The following is a 22,255-nucleotide window of genomic DNA, read 5'->3' as shown; positions in this document are numbered from 1 at the left end:
GCAATAGAAATTTATTTTATTTTTCTATTTTTGTCTTGAAATTAGAGTCTTTATCACATATGACTAAAACAAAACTTTATATTTTATATTTTCCTTAATGACTCATATTATTATTTATTAAAATATAATTAATTTATTAAAATTTATCTACATAAACATATATATTTAAGTTCATTACAATACACTTAATTTGATTTATATTTATCTTAATAAATATATTTAATTAAATTAATTATATTCTATTTAACTTAAAAGTATATTTTGTATTTGTTCGTTTATTTATTTCTATTATTTTTTTTATTTTATTTTATACAATGTGTATATTGTACATATTTTAAAATTTATTAATTATTTATTGCTATTTACTACTTTATTGTTTTCATCTCATCTAAAGATAGACTAAAGCTTGCTTATAGCTAATATATATTTAGATAATAAACACTTATTATAATAAAGAAGAGAAAAAAATAGTTGTTTGTATGGAACAAGTACTTAATATAGTGTATTAATATTAATACATACTAATAAAGTTAATATCTACAACATAAAGTAACATATTATATACAATATAATAATATTAATAAAGTTACGTACAGATATTTATACAAGTCTATTAAATAATTATTCTATTGTACTTATTAATCTATTTACCGCGTCATATTCTAAGGAGTTGATTTAATGGGTGTCTCCTAGAATTAACTTTCATTTGAAGGCCTAATAAAATTGAGCGCTAATGACCGTTAAATCGCACAGTTTAGAGGTAATATCCCAAGAACTAAGGAACAAAAGAACACACGACATACCGCAGAAGAATGAAGAGAAAAGCATGATAGTAAATTACTAAAGATTCCTAAAGCTTCTAAGTATAAAAAAATCTGATCTCAACCATAAATTTTTATAACTATAATAATTGATCTACTTACTTCAACCGTGAATTGTATTATCACATGATAATGAGCTCGTAGTTAAGTACTTTACTTACTTAGGAGTAATTAACCTTTTAAGTACTTTCGAGAATTTATTTGTAATGTTAAAATAAATTACACATATTTAAAAATAGTTCATATAAAAACTTTGAATAACTAAAATATACTTCGAAAATAAATATTATTTAATTACAATAATTTCATATATTATTATAATTACTTTTATTAAATATTTTAACTAAAACAGAAGCAATTAAGACTCTTTCAGTTAATTTAACACAAAACGTGAGAAATTAATAAATAAACTGACAAATATGAATTTTATATAAATTATTTATTAACTTTGATAAAACGACTAAATGTATGCAATTAACATAATTTTTATTTTATGAAAATAATTTAAATAATTCAAATAAATTTCTTTCAAGTGCAATAATAAAGTATAAAAAGTACAATAAAAAAGTAAAAAATTAAAATTCATCAGCGCTAAGCTGAGAAGAAGAAGCACTGGAAGTTGTGGAAGATATTGAAAAAATTGAATGAAATTCAATTTGATAAGCAGTGTTTTCAATATAACGAATTGACATTTATTAAAGGTAATAAAAAATCTTCAGTAAATTATTTTAAACATATTATTATTATTATCGTTAAGGATGATTATTACAGTTATTAAGAATATTAATTACTAAATTTGAGTTGAGCTTCTTATTTATCTATCATTGCTTTCATAGTGTATTGATACTTTAATATGATATAATCTACAACATATCATTACAATACTTACGGTTAGAAATATTAAGTAATCCTTAATTACTTTTTCAAGAATTACCGCGATGATAACTTTAAACTCTATTGGTTTTAATGGGATTGGTGTGTATATATAAAACTTTTGTATACATTTTATTCCATCGTTTATTTGTACGGGATTCATATTTTGGATCTGTTCGGTCAATTTTGCAAGGAGCTTTTCCCTATATTCTTTATATAGTTTCACATATTGCATACAAAAAAGTTGATATTCGGAATCAAAATAGTGAAAGACTTCTTTTTTTTTTCGAGAATATAGTTAAAAGGATGAGAGCAAATCCAGAGAACTGGTGAATGATAGAGCCATGGATGATTAAAGTCCACAAAGCGAATAGATTAGACCTAAAAAGAATTAACAAAGCAGACATCGAAAAATGCAGTGAAAAAGTACAGGTCCGTACGCAGATCGTAAATTAATAAACCCTTGCATAAACCCTCTCCGCAATAATTCGAAAGCCGTTCTAGGGGAAATTAGTCTTTTCAAAGATGCGGGGTTTTAGTTTGATACTACATATTAATATGTTAGGGAGTCTGTCAAATTTTACCAATGACGGTCGATTTGAAAGTGCATAAAGGATTCCATAAGTGCATAAAGGAAAAAAAGAAAATTATATTTGATTTTCACTTATAGTGGGGTTGACAATTGCCTATTGTGATGTCTGTAAAGTTATTAGAAGCAGACGAGCTATAATATTTATTATATCCAATATGAGAATGTAAAGCAATTTAAAAATATTCTCCAATTTTAGTTTCCATAAAAGACTTATGTCATAAAATAACTCTAAACTAAAAAAAAGGATTGACACTGCTATCTTAAACACGAAGTACTTTTGGATATCCGTCTTATAGGGGTTATATAACAATATAGGGGCTTCATTTCAGCTTCACTAAGTAATTCCATTTCATCGCTTCTAGAGTTAGGAGTTGGAATTAATAACCACGATTTAGAGTTTTAGGTGTTATTTTCTTGAAGATTTGGTTAAGCTTGGACTTAGAAGAAAACCACTTTATTGATTTCTTGTCATCAGAAGAATCATCGGAATAGAATATAGTAGTGCTTCCAGCAGATAAGAGTGCTACGATGTTCTAAATAGTTTAAGGAAATCTTAAAAAACTTAATTTGCAATTTCATTAGTTTTGTTTAAAGCATGTATACTTAAGTAGATGTTTAGAAAAACTAAAATTATATAAAAATTAGTATTTGCATAAGCTAGAAATAGTTCTATTTAATTAAGGCCAAAAATTTTATTGTAAAAGATTTTATGTTATTAAGTTATTAGCACCGAATAACACTGGAAAATATCTATTAAATAGTTTAATACCTTAAACTCTATTCAGAGTATTTGGAGCACTAATTTTATATTTCATATTATAAATTTAACATAATTGTTTAAGTCCAAATGAAGCCATTGTATTTCAATAATTAAGTTTTTTATTAAAATTAATTATCATTTTTGTTTTGTTGTGTAAAGAAATATTTTGACGTGCACTACACATAAAATTTTGCTGTCATAAATAACAACAAACGCGTATTTCAATTCGTAACATCGCAAATATTCTATCGAAATCGATTAACATCCCAACTAATCACTGCACAGTACCGCAGAATACAACGTCAACCAAATAAAATAGGAGCTGTTGTGGCTTTCAATATAACCCAGCAAGAAACTGTCTACCACTTTCTGCCACACACAACAGTGTTGACAGCAAGCAAAGATTTTTGTCAATGATTTCAGTAATGTACGCACTCAAGCATAAGTGACACCACCCACAGCACACTGCACAAATTGTGCCGCATGCCTCGATGCGCCCCACCAATCCCCATCAATCCCTACCACGAACGAAACTTTTGCTTTCGCTTTGGATTTGTCTTTGTTTATCCAACAAACGTTCGACGACTAATGACTGCTTGCATTTTCCACTGCACTCTGCTGTATTGCGTGCTGCTGCGTTCTGCTGTTGATGCTATGCTAGGCTGTGCTATGCTACTTAGCATAGCATCCACTGTAGCCATCCATGTATGTTGCATTTGTCATATATGTTGGCAGCACATATTGAACAGCAAATAAAGTGCGCACTCGGACCAATGCTGCCTTTTCTAAGGGCAGCTTTTCAATACTGCAACTTGGCGTAAAGTGTACATGGTGCCAACAGCAGCAGCAGCGGCAGCATAATTACATTGGCGCTATTGGAAAGTGTTTGCATTGTGCTTTTATCCTGTTTGTTTGTGTGTGGTGCATGTACGCGGACCTTTACTCAAAACAAACGTGCGCATTGCTCAAGCGAACAAATACTTGGAGTAACAGCAATATCCTCCATGTTAGCAGCAGCAACTTTTGTTGCTGACATTCAATATAGTGTACATTTTCAGTGTAGTGTAGAAGACACAAGAAGAAGAATTGCAGATTGCAGAGAACTGTTGGCATTTTACATATGATTGCTTGTGCATATGTGTGTGTGTGTGCACATTTATGTGAGAAAACGTGATGGCTGTCAGTTCTCTTTCTTGCCTTAAATGTTAGCCTGTGTTGTGCACGGTAGGCGTATCACTGGAAACTTTTTCCAGTCTATATTACACTGCTTTCCTATAATTGTGCTGTATTAGGCTGTGTCTCTCTTGCGCTCACGGCATATCATATTGGCACGGTGTTTAGGTAGAACATGCAGTGTGCGCAAATAGTTCATCCCTTTTCTACTGCCGTGCGTATGGAAGTCAGCGCTTTCATTCATTCCGTGCTCGAAACTTGTTTAGTTTGTTGGCTGTAGCCGCTGCTGTGCTCTCTGTGTGTGCGGCCAGACTTTAGTTCATTTCGATAACTTCACGAGTTTGCACGTGAAAAATTCAGTCTCTTCGCAGTTGCATAAGTTGAATGAAATCAGTAAAAAGTAACTAAATACATTTGAAAACAACTGAAACTAATCAGCGCCTTGCCACTCTCAACTCAATAAATTCTTGTTTAAAATTCTTTAAGCTGGCGTTGTGACGGGTTGATTTCGTGATCGTGTTAACTCGATTTAACGGTTTATCGGGAAATTAACTCAGTGATTTGTGTCAAGTATTTGTTAAATACAAAAAAATTTACAAAAATAAATTTGTTGAGAATTACACTAAATTATTACAATATTATTACAATTTCACAAATAAATATATAATTAAATTTTTTTAAACAACTGTAATTCAGTGTTGAGCAAAGCGCACAGACATATTTGCCTACCAAAATACAAAAATAAATCTACTTTAGTGCAAAATTTACTAAAAGTTGCGAAAAATTCTACAACAAAACTTAAAACTAAAATTAATCAAGACATGATTAATTTCTAGCAGTAATTAACATTTAAGCTTACGAAAAAAACTTCAAATCTAAAATAAACAAAATCGCCATAAAAGTTGTCAAAGCACGCCAAGTGCACCTGCTTCACCCAAAATCTAGAATTCAATTCGCTCGAGCTCAGTACGCTAAGCCTCGCTTCCGCGACAGTGAAAAACAGTAATCGATTTTATCTCAAACGCGGTTCATTCTTTGGCGCTATTTTACTTCGACGTCCCTCACCGGCTTTCGCACACGTTTACACTAGAGCTTAAAAGACTAAACTGCCGTCGGAAAATTAGTGCTGAAAAGTTGAAATCTATGCAAAACTTGTTGCGCGCTTCCATTTCTTAGTGCTTTGGCACTCTTATTGTGAAATTCTTTTTAAACGTATAATTCCTCTCCAGCCGTTACACTGAGCCACGCTCAGTTTGATTTTCCGCTGTTGCCTGTATACGATAAAAACTTCAAGACGGTTGCCTCACGGTTTGAGTGGAATGAGCATAGGGACTCTGGTCTTCCTTTCGATAGATCGGTTTTCAAAGTCGTTAAACTGAGCCCCAACTTGGAGCCCTACCCCGCCAGCGTGGAGGGCCTGAACAGCCCTAGAGCGGTGGGGATGGCCGCCACCTCGTACATGACACCTTCAAGTGGTGATCTCGATATGGCATTAGGTGGCGGCTACCACACCTCTTCGCCTCGCTCAGCCACGGATGCCGGTGAAATGAAATATATGCAACATCATCATCACCACCATGCGGCCGCTCATCATCAACTGCCTTCCTCACCTAGTCCAAATGCCGTCGGCGGTGCAGCCACAGGTGTATCAGCGAGTGGTCTCAGTTCAGTAACGCCAACTGGTGGTCTTGGCTCGAATCCCTGGACCGCATTACATACAACAGACCACTGGGCACTGCCTACACATCATACGCATCATCATCCGGCTGATGCGGTAAAACAAGAAATGTCACACTTAACACAACAATCACGAGTACAGCAAGGTATGGCTTCACCTCATGCCTGGCATGCCCCAGTACATGCAGCTGCACACTATCCACCTACAGGCAGCTCTCCACTGCAATATCACCCTGCTATGAACGGCATGTTACATCATCCGGTACATGCAGCACATCACCAAGGCGTAGCGTCCCTACATCATCCATTACGAGGCGAATCACCACAATTACACATACATCCACATCATTTACAAGGTGATCGTGACGTTAGTGGTGGTGAGGAAGATACACCCACCTCCGATGATTTGGAAGCATTCGCTAAACAATTCAAGCAGCGACGTATAAAGCTGGGTTTTACACAAGCTGATGTAGGCTTAGCATTGGGCACATTGTACGGTAACGTCTTCTCACAGACCACTATCTGTCGTTTCGAGGCTTTACAATTAAGTTTTAAGAACATGTGCAAACTGAAGCCGCTCTTACAGAAATGGCTTGAAGAGGCTGATTCCACTACTGGCTCACCGACCAGCATCGATAAGATAGCGGCTCAAGGACGTAAACGCAAGAAACGCACTAGCATCGAAGTAAGTGTAAAAGGCGCACTCGAACAGCATTTTCATAAGCAGCCCAAACCTTCCGCACAAGAGATCTCCTCCCTAGCAGATTCACTACAATTGGAAAAAGAAGTAGTGCGAGTGTGGTTTTGTAATAGACGCCAAAAGGAAAAGCGTATGACACCGCCAAATACGATGGGTGGTGATATGATGGATGGCATGCCACCAGGTCATATGCATGGTTATCACCCGCACCACGATATGCACGGTAGTCCAATGGGCACACACAGCCACAGTCATAGTCCGCCAATGCTTAGCCCACAAAACATGCAGTCGGCTGCGGGGCATCAGCTTACGGCTCACTAGCAATCAGAAATCCAGGAGTCGAACTCAGCTGCAGCTGCGTCCACTCCTGCATCCCTACACCAGCAACAAGCACACCAACATCAACAACAACATCACCAACATCACACACCCAATACACCGTCGTCCTCGGCAGGTTCCTCGACGACAATGACAACAAATGTGCTATCGCCACAAAGTCCGCTCGGAGTTAGCGCTGCTGGTAACAACAACAACAATAATAATAATGGTAACAACAATAATAATAACAACAACGATACTGATCACTTAACTCAGGTGAAACAACAGCAACAAGCATCATCAATAGCAGCCGCTGCAGCAGCTGCTATGTACATTGATCCGATGCGTTATCAACATCATCAGCATCCACATTTAAATCCTGCGCATCATCCACACCTCTTTCACACCAGCGAACAGCAGCATTCCGCACTGCAACATCCCGCCGCACATCATCAACACCTGCAACAGCCACAGACCTCACCGGGCAGTGGTAGTGGTGTGCTGCAAGCACCCTCCTCCTCACCATCGTCAGCGTCGTCTGTGTTAGGCGTTAGTGGTGCTGCCGGCATGCATCACCTTAATCTCAATCCGCATACACTTCACCAACATCACCACCATCAACAGCAACATCATCATCAGCAACAACAGCAACAATTACATGCGCGACGTTTGTTCGAATGGAGTCTACAGTTTGGCGCTGCACCCGGTGCTGTGCGACACTTTAACTCATTCGGTGGTGGTGGCGAATAGCATTCAACAGCGGCAGCAGCAGCGTCTGCTGCTTGGTTCGGTTACGAGTCCTCTTAAGAGCGTTTAGGGTAGCAGGAAACCAAATTTATTCCCAAAAATAGAGACTGCAAGGCGGACATAATTCGATTGAAAAGGAAATAGAATGGGTTACAGCAAATAATCGGTCGGTCGGGTAATCGATCGGTTGACTAGTTGCTAAGTCCGTTTGTCGGTGAGTCGGTCTGACATTGTAGTTTATTGGCATCTCGCCAGAGCTATACCAGTGCATTAATCTGTGTTAAATAAAAATAATTTAGTTTACTTAATTAAAATGCGCCATCTTACGTAGGCGGCGCCAGTCATAGTCGCAGTCGCTGCCTAGGGCATGGGAAAGGGCACAAGTTAGGCTTGGGCCAAAAGTCCAAAATTTTGAAAAATTTGAAAAATGAAAATTATTTAAAAAAAAAACAAAAGAAAATGTTTAAAAAACGCAATTAAAATCAAACAAGAAACTGAAGTGATGTTTTTATGAAAAATAAAAATAATTAAATGAAACTATGAAACTAATTAATAATTTAATTAATTATAAATTAAGTAAGTAATTAAGTGTTAAATGCGAAGTCATGAGAAACGCAAGTGGAGCAGAGAGTAATTAAATTCTGTGAAAATGTGTTGAAAATGTTCATAAATTGGCAGCGTTTTCAGGTTGCAACGAAATTGGAAGATTTTGACTTGAACAAGGTAAATTCCAAACAAATTTTAACTAGTAGAAAGCACCTCATTGGTGCTATTTTCAAATTCAGTTTAAATACAAAAACTAGAAACAAATCTTGCCTGCCATTTATTAACCTTTACAACACTTTTGAGCAAAATTTACAATGAATTTAAAATAATTAAAAAATATTTAATGGAAATGCTTTGAAAACTTCAAAATGCAGTTGAAATATTTTGCAAATCGAAAAGCTATAAGGTCCCAACCGGTAACAAGACTCCAACCGGTAAGGGTCTTGAGTTAAGCGAGAATGGTCTTGCCAAAAAGTATTCTTACATTTGAAAGATATGAAATTCAATAGATTAACTACAGTTTTGAAATATTTTGAATGCAATTTGTTGAACTTCAGGGCATTTCAATCAGTTGCAATACAATTTTAATATAGAAAAGTACACATTCCATAAATCCATAACAAATTGAACAGATTTATTAAGAATTATATAGACACAGAGAAAAAAATACATAAAAAAATACAAAACAAGTACTAAAATATACGATTTGTGTAAATAGTTAAGTCATTAGAATTTAGAAATTGTAAAGTAAAATTAGTAATAAAATTAATTAATTTTAAAATTAGTAAATATTCTATTCGGAACTAAAATTTTTTAAATTAATTGATATATACAAAATACATTAATTTTAATTGTAATATAAGTTTTGTGTAGGTACCTAAGATTATACGAGCAAATACACACAAATATACGTTATAGTTATATATATATATATATATATATACAATACATTATGTATAAAAACTTAAGTAAACTCCTTCTGAAGTGCAACACATCCCAACACAACATTCGAATAAGATACAAGATAAACACACATACACACATGCAAACACACAAACACAATTGTAGTTAAATTACACGAAAACCTAGTTGTACTATAAAATAAAAAACTCCATTTAAGAAATAAAAAAATAAAAATTATATGAGATATGATATATGATATATATGATGTATGAATGTATGTAATATATATGGAAAGCAACACATAACATATATTTCAGAAGAAAAGTCTAAAGAGTTGTGTAAAATTTATTTTTAACAATTTTTATAACTGTTTTTATTAAATTTTAATTTTACTAAATTAATTTTTATAACTAAATATATACAAAAATATTATATATATAAATAAATTACAATTTTGTTTATTTTATATTTTAACTGTGTAATTATTTTCTTTTATTGTAAAGAAAAATAAAATTTATATAAAAATGAGAATAAAAATTTATAGCTAAAATTAAAGCATAAAAATGATATGTGTTAAAAAATTATAGAAAACTGGAAAGTAACAAAAAAATGCAAAAATATTATATATATATATTTATATAAATATATATATATATATAAATATATATACAAAAAATAAAACATTTCTTATAATTTATAAAAAACAAACTACGCCACCAATAAAAATTGTATAGATACTTATGAATTACAACAACAATAGAGTTAAAAGTCAACCACATCAAATCTTAAAAACAACAACAAAAAATTTAAATATTAAAAAATATTTAAAAAAAAAACAAATAAAAAATTCTTAAAAATAAAAAAATGTTAAAAAAAAATTAAAAAAAAATTTTTTATTTAAAATATTTTTGCCGCCAAATTGAATAATCGCGAATTTTATTTGATTTTCTATAATTTGACATTAAACGCAAATTTATTTCAAGCATTTTTCAGGCGAATTTTGATCATTTCATTTGGCATGCAATTAGGCAGTCAGCCGCCGAAAGCCGACCGCCGACAGCCATCAGCCAAACTACGAACAAAGCAGGTTAATTATTTTTTATTTATTATATAAATTATTTTTATTATTTATGATTTAAAAACATTTTTTTCGGTTTTCAAGAAACGCAATTTTCAGGTAATGTTGCATCAGCCGAAAACTCAAGAAGTTCAAAATTGTAAAATCTTTTACGACTGCGAAAGGTGCTTTCCAAAATTCATGAAAAATAAAAAAAAATATCGAAAAAAATCGATAAACTGATATAAAAAATTGTTTCTCAAATGAGCCAGTTTTTGGATGTGGTGCGCCGGGAGTCAATAACATCTCTGATTGTTTACTGAATTTTACAAATTCTATAAATAAACGACAAATAAATAATTTAATAATTATATAAATGTCATATTATAGATATTCTACTAAATGTCCCGAAAAAAAAGTTGTGGGGTTACAATTCTAGAATAGCCAAAAATTTACTTTTGAATGCGGAATATATATACATATTTATTAGCAAATCATCTGGACTGTTTGACTGACTCTCTGTCTGAAACCATCTGGTAGCCCCCATTCCGAAGTAAATTTCCGGCTACGGACTTTTTCGATTTATTATACTATATATATATATAATATATATTATAGAATATATTATTAGTATTAATAGTTATATCATATTAACTACAAATATGATCTATGTAAGATGTAGTTTACTATCAGTAGTTCTAAACATTACTACTTCTTCAAAAATTGTACTATTTTGAATACTTAATTGCTTGACTCATTATTCTATGGTTCTAGGTACTGTTACTTTCTTTTTTTTTTGACTCTAACTCTTCCTCGATTGTCGAATAAATCTTTCGCCTTTTACTGTTACTTTCTCAGAGCTATATACTATAATGTGGCTTAAATGAATCGAAGGACTATATATACATATATAGTCTACGTGTCCGCAAATGAAAATATTTAACATAGTAAGTATTCTATTTCGAATCACGTGATAGTAAGCTAGATGTTTCATAGATCATATATATGGGTGATATGAGATAACTATTAATACTCATTATATTTTCTAGTACATAACTCTGAAAAAGTAGCAGTACCTAGAACTACAGGATAATGAGTTAAGCAGTTTATAGTAATGATAGTAGATGTCATGATGTGTCCACTAATCACAACAGAAATTTAATTTAATATATTTTAATGAACGTCTTGGAAAGAGTAATGCAGCTAAGAATCATAAAGTCATTAAGTATTTAATAATTTAATAAATATCGTATTAAATATTGTAATAAATAACTCGAAAATGATAGAATCGCAGAAGAATGATTTGTATAAGTACCTGCTTATCCTAGGACTAGAAAACCTTGAAAACCATCTTGTTATTTAGAGTATATAGTGAAGTAGCATTCAAAAACTTAAGTTTATTAAAGTTTTCTGATTCGTAAAGTTCTCATATGTGAGCTTATTATCATTTAGAGCTTATGATTTTGACACCATTTCGAGCTTATGACATAGTATTAAATAAAGTTTTGTACCAAAATATTGGACTACATCAATGATATTAGTATGGTGGAACAAGTATCTCAATCTCAATGTTTTACATATATGAATGTATACTAAACATGTTTCAGTTTTATATTCCATCAGCAAAAACATGCATTTAGCATTCTTGAAAAATAAATATAAATATATCGAAGACTGTGCAATAATATTGCTACCGGTTTGAGCTTTAAATAAAATAAATGTAATATAACTTTTTAGATGAAAAAACAAACTACATATAAATTCTTAATATCCATTTAACAAATTCGGAAGCAAAAAATTTTTCCCCATTTTAATTTGCTGTATTTTATTAGTGCATTACGTTGTTCTGGTGTTTTGTTTGCTCTGTTATTTGCTAAACGAAAATGTTGATCTATTAGTAAGTCTCTGTTTTTTGTTGCCATTCTTAATTAATTTCTTAATTAAATGACATTTATTGATTTGACGTGATTTGACGTTACATAAAAAAATATTTTATGTAAAGTATTTTTTCTACACAAATTCCATTTATCTTGTCCAAAATTGGCTTCTCTCCTGTTCTCTCCCGATTTTCTCATCCATTCTTATATATTCTACAAAAATTTCATCAAAATCGTTAAAATGAGCATATATCCGACAAAATGTTTAATGTCTTATCCTTTCGGTCTAAGGTTCGCCTCATACATATACTTCTAAACATATAGTAATCTGTAAAATCAGTGTATAATGTTTTTAAAAGTTTATAAATTGTGGAGATTATATATTGGTCTTATTACAAATTCTTTTATGTAAAAGAAAGAGTGATATTCTAAAATTAATGTCATTTCATCACGATATTTTAAAATCATAGCGTGTTAGAAGTCTTCCTCTTAAGAAACCTGAAGGCGCAAAATCCACTACATACATATACGAAGTTTAACAAAAAGTTTATAGGCGTATCGTCTACTTATTTTTAGTCCATTAAAAATATAATATATTCTTTTATTTGAAGTTTAAATTGATGTTTCACTGAATGGGTTTAAAATTTAGGAGGGTTAAGTTTTAAACATTTTTGGTTATATTATATTTAATTTTATCCCATCGTAATTATAATTATCACAAAATTTTACATAATTATTGCAGTAACATTTTTTCCAAAGCAGTTTTGTAATCACCATTAACCATTTTGTGACAGCGCGAATAACTAGTCTAGTGATCGGTATAGTATTACTTTTGAGACTCATGCAATAATAATCTTTAGACTTCTTTAGATTCTTTCTTTAGATAATTTTTTCCGATATTTCGAAATGGATCAGTTTTTCGTAGTTAAATAGATAATGTTAGAATTCGATAAGTTTACCAAATTCTATAAAAACGAAACTTAACAGTCAAAATGCTTGTTAACGGGCAGTTAAATATATAATATGTTGTTAGGTTACATATTATGAATACTTTTTATATATAATTGAATACTATTTTGTATATTTTGTACTGTATACTATTATATACTATTATATTTATATGTATACTATTATATTTTACTTACAATTTTTAAAGAGAGTCATTTTCTCCTTTTATTCTGTCACTGAAAGTTCTACTCCACCACCGAATTACCAGATCAGAATTATCTTACCGTAATTGTTATTAAGGATCTTTTTGTATGCGATACGATCACAGCTTAATCTATGCACTCTTTTAGATAATTGAACATTTTCTGTGAAAATGTTTAGTTCAGTTTAGATTAAGGTAGAGAATGTAATAAAAGAATATTATCATTTACAATCACTCAGGAGTTTTAAAAAATTTTTTTCGTAAATCTTATTACCGAAGTCTGCAGACTAGAAATTGTTTCAATGTGACAGCTTTCGGCTATATAATATGTATGTCAAAATTTAAAAGATATATTATAAAAGATTATTTACTAAAAAACTTTGCATCACATTTTCGTTAAAGCTTTTTGTAAAGATTTCTTAATGTATTTAGTTATAAATAAAAGTGTTTTACACATCAGTGACACATTTTTGACTTTGGCTCTCTTATAGATTTTCTGTGTTTCATTCATTATGCAGAGTTATCCGAAAGTAAATATAAATAATAAGTAAAATCATTCAAATATGTTCCACACGGCATTCCATACCACTGAATCCTTTAGAGATTATTTTCAAAGATTTGTTGGCACATATCTGGTCATAGCTTGGCCATAACTTAATGGATGATTATTTTCAAACTATTGAGAGTTTGTGGGTTGTCTTCTTAAAGACAATCCTTTGCATAATCCCTCAAAAAAAATCAACTGCTGCTGAATTTTTTTTATTGAAGTGAAATAACACGTCCGATTAATCTCTCGTAAAAATTCCAAAACAGCATGTATGCTAGACTCCTAGCTTTAGGCAAAATCATGTTAAAATCATACATCTTCCACATACATATCCTTTATGTCATGGTAAATGATCTCATACAACGATGAGATTATAGCGACTGACGGTTGATGTTAGCTTCGTATTCTTGGATCGAATATCACATACAATATACAAAGATTATTTGTAGATGCAATCATCTTCTGACATATCGTGAATTTTTATAGCTTCAGATCCAGATTGTTGTCATATCGATGCAAAATTGGGTGTCATCTTGACAATGTAGTCTAGATAATTAGACACTGATAATTAATGATTTTTACATTGTCAGCCGTATGGTATGTTTTGGCACTTTAATACTTTTAGCGATTGTTAAACGATTTATTATGTTATATGATAAACCTTAAACTAGATCTTAAACTTAATGCTCTATTTGACATGTTCAAAACAATAATGCTGTAAAATAAGAAAAACGAAATACAGAATCCTTCATATAAATAGGTATAATCACTTTTCATCGAATATCAATAGTTAAAGTTATCAACGTATCATATCTACATATATTAAAGGTATTACTAAAGGCATTATTTAGTGCAGAATAACTGATTTTTAAAGTAATTGAAAATATGCATAAGTCCATGTGTATAAAACTGTAGTTATTCCAAAGAATACCTAGTACCTTAAGTGAATGAATTGCGGATATAAGTTCATAAGGTATTCATAAGGTTCTAAATGTTTCCCTTATCCAATGCATGTGCGTACTTGACAGTTACCTGTAATTACTTAACGCTTTTGCCAGTTCATAGAAATTAAAATAATTTCGTTCTTCAAAATGAAGTTCATGTGGACTTCATATAGAGAAGCGTTTGTTGTAGTTTGTGGTGGAAAGCATGTAGGGTGCTTGAGTACAATTGATAATTATCAGTCATGAATGAGGTCGTTAAAATGATAAAAAAACTGTAATAAAAAATTAGTATATTCGCTGGCAAATTGTAGGTTTTCAATGCTTGCGCGTTTTTGTTTCATTTTTTTTTTTATTATTTTCAGACATTTTCTTTATACATATTATATACATTAATATAGTACATATAGTTTTTTATTTTTATTATTTGAAATTTTATTATTTCGTGTGCCTTTTTTATTTTTGTTTTATTTTGTATACATAATATTTTTTGTTGTTGTGCTTTTCGTGTACTGCTGCGTGCATACAACCGTGTCAATAATTACCCGTGGGACTAACACGACCAACGAGAATCATTCAAACGTTGCAAAACACAACAAGAATGAAAGCAACAACAATAGTACACTAACAATACCAACAACACTAACAACATTAACAACACCAAAAACTCAAACGACAGTAAAAACAATAGTATTAGCAACAACAAAAACAATAGCAATGGCCAAGTGTTGGCAACACTATGGTTAAAAGCTAAAAATAAAATTGAAACGAGTACAAAAACAATTTTTGTAGAAAAAGTTAATAAAAATGGCTGACTTGCGGGTGCGTTAGTTTTGTTTAGTATTTTGGTCTAAAAGTGTATCGGGAATTTTTTATATATACAAAAGGCGTAAAATATCGAAAATGAAGTCGAAATATGAATTATTGGACCGCAATAAGTGACGGGATATTGTTTCGCAATTTTTTATTATTTTCTTTCCATACATTAATTTTGTGTTATATTTTGAATACAAGTATTTTACCAAATACTTAATTAGCTTTACCAATGTTGTTTTCAAGACTCCTTTATTCACCTATTTAAAATTTCTAACCAAAATGTCATCCACTGCTGTAAGTAGCGTACCAACAACAAACAACAATTTATTAAGTTGTTGCGACCAACAAGGCAGCTCATTATCTTTCCTTTGGGAATTTCATTAAAATTCACAAAAATTCAAGACTGTAATTTTTTCCATTATCTTTTTCGTACTCTTCACCGACACATTTGTATGTTTAGAGAACGCCCTCAACACAACACTCAAGGCAAATGTATATCATTTCTTTACAGGAAATTAGTAAAAATTCTTAACATTTCTTTTTTTGGAAATGCCCAAAACCGACAAACATACTATAGTTTCCCAAATCTGGTAAAAGGGTTAATGAATAATCTAAGAATGCTAAAATTATAAAATGTTTATTTTGCTTTTTGTTTGCTTGGTGATACAAAATGCACAACAAAAGCATGACTGATACCAGATAGCCCAGATACAAAGAAGAATAAAAATAAATGAAAACAAACAATGGAACAAATCACAGGTAGATGAAGTATATTGCGCTTATGTCATGGCACTTATTAGCTGAGTAGAGTTCTCTCCTCTAAACTGTGTAAGTTCTAAGGAAGTCAGTTTGGAAATAAATGTGTAATAGAGTTAACTGATGTATAATTTTTTTTTTTTTGCAATTTAGTGTTTTTTTACACCATTCCGAAAATAGTCACTGAATTTGTTGAGGCAATGAAAATGTAGTGTAGCATTATTTTCTACTCTATAAGGTATATAAATCATTTTATTGGATCAAAAAAGATAACTCAATGTAGCCATAAGATCAATACATTTAATTAAATTTTTTAAATGATCTGTTATATATATAATGAATTCTGTGTCTTATGTCGTCACTTTACTGTCATGCAGTTTTCACCTTCCAGCTATTTCTTGGTGTCTTTCAGTTTTTGTCAATACCTTTTTTGACGCTCCTTTTGAACATCAATCCAGTTTAAATTATGATTTCAAACGTCAAATATACTAAACACTCTAGGCACGGTCACATTTCTTATGAATATTTCAAAAACATTCCGCTTGGTTTCTTCAACGAGTTACTTTCGACACATAATTTTATATCTCTTCACCACATTCGTTTATGAAATCGGTAATTCAACTATTGTTTAAAAAAGAAGATCCTTATGTAGTTACAAATCGTCGCGGACTATCAGTAATCGATTGCAAGTACAAAATATATACTGTATTTATTGAACTCTATAGAACACTTAAATTTAAACAATGATAAGAAAATGTATGACTATGTTATGGATTTTTACTATCTATTTGATGTAGATCGCGTCGCGTATATGACGATAATCTTATATTTTCTTCAAATGCAAATGATATGCATAACAAAACAAGTACTCCACTCTATTAATTTAACTTATATGAAGAGCAGACTCATCTGAAGTACTACAAATTTTAATAGATAATTTGTTTATAAATTTTTTAAAATTGGACCTTAGCACTAACCGAGATAATCTAAGATCACGGATGTTTGGGAAAAGGTATGTAGAAATAGTGAATAAATATAAATACTCTGGTACGCGGATAACTTCGCCTATAACAAATATTAAACGTTCACTAGTGGTTACATATTTAATTTAAAAATTTAAAAAATTGCAATTAAAAGAGTTCAGTAAGAAAGAGAGAAAAAATATGAACACGTGGAAGAAGTAAAAATCTATTGATAGGATTGCGTTCAAGACAGAACATTAAAAAGAAGAAGAAGAAAGAAGATGCTATTATTCTTGATGCACTTGTCGAATATATACATTAATTTTGCAGACTGCCATATTTAAAAAAAAAGAACAAGAAATTCTATTTTATGTGTAGCAAAGCGTAAAAGGCACTGTCAGTTTTACATAAAACTGAATCCAAGTATCGCATATCTAATTACTTGCATCAAAGATTTTAAACGCATTATAAAAAAATATTTAATTACCAACTAATTACATTCTGATTTATTAGGACTTGAAAGAAAATGAGCAAAACACCCACACCGCCTGCAATTAGCACAAGAGTGCGCTACGAACAAGAAAGAAGCGAGACTCGCACATTAAAAATTTTGTAAACAAATGAGAACTGCCAAGAATTCTCAGTTCTAAGTTCAACACAACAGAGACACCCGCACTTCAAAGCCAACACTGGCAGCGGCTTCAAGCCGTTGATTTCGTTGATTTACGCGCAAAGAGTAAACAAAATAAAAATATTAAAAAATTGTTAGCGTTTATATTTTAAAAAATAGAATTAAGTTTATTTCATATTATTGTATATTGTACTTTATAATATTTGAAATCGAGTTTAAATAAGCTAAAAACGTTAACAGAAATTATAGCAGCGAGTACAGTTGGGCGAGTGAGCCTGAACGGAGTAAACAGTGCGGGCAAACAAATAAATAACATGCCAACCTACACTGACAAACAAACAAACAGATCGGTAAATAGCCAGATTTTGTACAAATAGTCTATGGAGGAGGCAAACAGTGGGGAATGCGTACATATATAACAACAAATAAATAAGTATGCAGATAGACAGACAGACAGATAGGTAGAAAGACAGAAGGACACACAGGCAGACATGCTGCTTAGTGACATTGGTGGCCACCAATGAATGACGTGTATATACACGACAGTGTCAAAGCCAACAACTTTACAGCCTTTAGTTTACCCACCAACAATAACAACAACAACAACAACTATTATAACTTTTGCCGCTACTGTTGTTGTTGTTGTTTTTACTGTAGTCGAGCATTCATGGTAAAATTGTTGCTATTATTGCTGTTGTTCTGTTGTTTACTTACATTTTTAGCGTATAAACAAATTGCAAAGTGAATTTATATGTGTATTCACATATGTACGTGTATCAATACATATATTCTATGTACATATGTATAATAAATATACATGAGAAAAATATTTTATTCTTTTTTGGATAAATAAAAAACTGAAGAAAAAAATCACTTAAATGCTGTTAAAACTTTAAATATTTAAAAAGTTTATTTGAAATTTTTAACAGCGCAAATTTTTAAATGGCAGCAGTAAGCAATAGCAACCTGCAGAATGCCAACAACAAAATATCGAGTTCTAGACTCGTTGCAAACAGTTTAACCTGAAAAATGCGTAGTTGGCAATTTGCACGATTTGGTTCAGACGACGCGTTCGCCTTTTCTGTTATGTGAAAAATATTAGATGCATGCACATAAACGAATTTTTGTCACCCTTCCTTTCCCGTACTCAGGTTCTTCACTGCAAGCTACAAATGAGAAATACCTACACTATTTCAAGTATGAAGTCAATTTACTAGTATTTATGAGCGATTAAAGCCAAAACAGTTTCTGCGAGTGGTATTCTTGCAAATTTGTTAACAAGCATTGCAGTTAAAGATCGAATAGAGAATGCATTTTAAAACTATTTATATACGTAGTGTGAAAGGAGTATATTAAAGTCACCTCGATACTTCTGTCGTATTGATTCAGATAATATGAGACTTCAATACATATACTAGTAGGGATAGATAAACCATCTTGTGTCGATATAGGCGCTTCTTTGTATACTGATCTTTTTCAAAATAAACTAGCGTCGAATTTTTCCAATTTCAGTTTCTTCTTTACTCCTCATGAAAGTGTAAAGCTTTCATGCTCTTAGCAGCAATAACGGCTTCCTTCCAATAAAGCCACGATCTATGAATCTTGTGGATTACAATTCAATACAATGAGTAACTAATTCAGTAGCAATTTGTTCGTTTTTAAAGCTTTTGATTTTTATTTTTGAGGCCAGTTAATTTTAGAGTATGTTGAGAATTGGACTGCTCGTAATGTATTCCGTAGAGTAGCAGATACAAATCTGGCTAATTTTAGTCTATGAAAAATAGAAATAGAGCTTCTAAAAAGAAAAATAATATTCACTTTCCCTAATTTGGTGTATGGCAAGTTTCTTGGAATTTTTCAAATAAAAAATAAATTTTAAAAATATTTTATTCGGAATAATGAATTCATATATTATTAGAATCATTACACCGGCGATCTTAAGTAATCACTTAGGTCCATTGTCCCATTGTCCCATTTTGTTACCGTAAAACTAACTCAGGAGCTTAAAAAACTTGAACCTTTGACAAAGCCAATAAACTTTTTAGAGGTAGGCCCTGGAGTTGGCCAAAATTCTCGAAAATCAGCACATATTCTGGGCAGAAGCAAAGTCGCTGTGAGGCACATTCACTGACCTTTCCACAACTACGGTAGGAATGATTACAAAGGAGATTCATTCTATTAGCACGATTCCAGATATAAAACATCAACAAGTCAATCAATATTGATAATTTAACAGGCCACATTAATCAAATTGCTAGATTATTTCTTAATACAACGCTTCCACCAACATGCATACAGATACCTACCTATCGATGAGACTTCTCACCTTTTATTATATTGTTCAATATAGAAAGATTTTAACAACTCTTTGCATGATGCCAACAGTATGCTAACAGTATGATTCAGATATTCCGAATAATTACCTGAAACCATTTTTCTAGCAGCATTGCAATTGCCGAATATATGCCTATGACAGGGAACCCAAAGTAGGGAACAGTTCATTTGCGTCAACATCTCATACAGCGATGTATATCAGTCAAAAACCGTCATGGATGTAAATTGGGTTGTAGTCAAGGAGTTCAAAGCAAATTCAAACTATATATTGATATATAGTCCACTTATAGATAAGCTATAGCTTTTGTAATAGCAATGAACTCCATCTAAGAAATGATGCTGCAGTGTTCAGGAAGTTTATAATAAATAGATTTATTTAGTCATTCCTAGAAAACCACTACCTACACCACTACTACCACTATCGGCTACCTATTAGCAGTGAGAAAAAATAGTTGCACCTTTCCTAAATATGTGCTTTCTGATAGCCTGTCTCGGGATTAAAACTCAGAATTAAATTTTCTGTCGAAATTGAAATTGTGAGAGATTTATTCAATAGTTTTTGGAATAGGATGAAAATATTAATCTCATGTGTTAAATTGACAAGTAGCTTTACGTCTAAGAGCAGATGACGCCATCATATGTTTGCTTATAAGATCAAGCAGCATTAAGTGAAGCAGTAGGTCCAACGCAATGAATGGTGTGCTTTGGACCATCACTAATACAGAGTTTAATCCTGCGCTGCACTTTGATTAATTATACAGTACGAAATTTGTCTAACGCCGGTCACTATACTGTGATGTCATACAAAAGTATTGGTCTTATGACAGTTGTATATAGTCATTGCATTGTGCATAGTTGTAATCACCACTTCTTACTAGCTAGCTTCGCTAGCGCACTCGAAAGTATTTTGCTTGCAACTAAGTGTTCTGTTAAAAACAATACCTTAAAATTCAGGTAGATTATTTTGTTGGAATAATTCTGACAATGGTGTTGAAATACTTTTTAACTAAAACACGCATAATCGATTGAAATCCGTTTAAATACTGACAACAGTATTTAACAGCAATACCAATAACTGTCTGCAACAGAAAAACTAACAGCAAGAAAAGCAGCGATAGCAACGATTGCAACCAGTTGACATTTGGCAAACATGACAAGGTCGCTTATGAAATTTTTATGTGATTTTCATAAAAATATCGCCAACATTTAACGATGATATTTTCAGTATTTAATTTAATATTTTCGAGTTTTTTCATTAATGCAGTGAAGGTACCGCCATCGATATTAGCATCGTTGACGTTGATGTAGACGATGGCAATGCTTCTGCTAACATGGCTAATAACATTGGCATTTGTGAGCTTATTTAAATGGCGTGGATAGCATCACAGCAGAAATCATGGTCAAGTGCAGGTGCTGTGTGCTAAGCCGTGGACGATAGACGTACTCGCACCTTGGATTCGGATGCATATGCGCACGATTATAATGAAAACTTTATTACGACTTGTAATGTAAATAAAGCCGCAAAAATCGGACGAAGCATGAATGCATTTGCTGTGCAATAAATCTTCAAATGAAAACCGGCATAAATATTGGTCAATAATGCCGGCGGCTTACACTCGAAAGCTGCACAAACATTATGTATGATAAATGAATAAGGAAAACCAAAGCTGGTAAAAAAAATATACGAAACGAAATAAATTTACTCCAAGTAGGGGCGTGTAAGCGTATAAGTTTTCAGTGGCATCCTGTATTTGCAAAAAAAAAATTTATTTATAAGTAAAGATGTGTTTGCTCATCTCAGTGCTAAAAACAATCGCGCATGTGCAACCGCACGTGCTCGATGCTCGCTGATTCGTTCGCTGGATTGCACATTTTCGGGCGCAACCGCAACTAACGAATCGAATTTACATTTCTAATTTTGCCTGTAAGCTTAATTCTTCACTACTCTTGTTTCCTTGGATCTGACATTGACACTGACGCAATCAAAACATTAATAGAATTATTTCCTATCAAAGTCATGCATAAGCAGTTGATAGATCGCCCAAAGTCCTCAGAAATATATTCAGTAGTAGGA

General features: G+C 31.9%; 1 protein-coding gene across 1 annotated transcript; it reads left to right on the top strand.

Annotated features, from left to right (window-relative positions):
* Positions 1–4,559: 4,559 nt before the first annotated feature.
* LOC119668359 (POU domain protein CF1A) lies at positions 4,560–8,133 on the top strand. Its single transcript, XM_038077835.1, is given in 1 exon segment — positions 4,560–8,133. A coding segment is annotated over 1 exon segment (2,004 nt). The 5' UTR covers positions 4,560–5,660; the 3' UTR covers positions 7,665–8,133.
* Positions 8,134–22,255: the final 14,122 nt, after the last annotated feature.

The sequence above is a fragment of the Teleopsis dalmanni genome, chromosome 1 (assembly GCF_002237135.1).
Source record: "Teleopsis dalmanni isolate 2A chromosome 1, ASM223713v2, whole genome shotgun sequence".
Lineage (NCBI taxonomy): Eukaryota > Metazoa > Arthropoda > Insecta > Diptera > Diopsidae > Teleopsis > Teleopsis dalmanni.
This window is presented reverse-complemented; position numbering and strand designations above follow the sequence as displayed.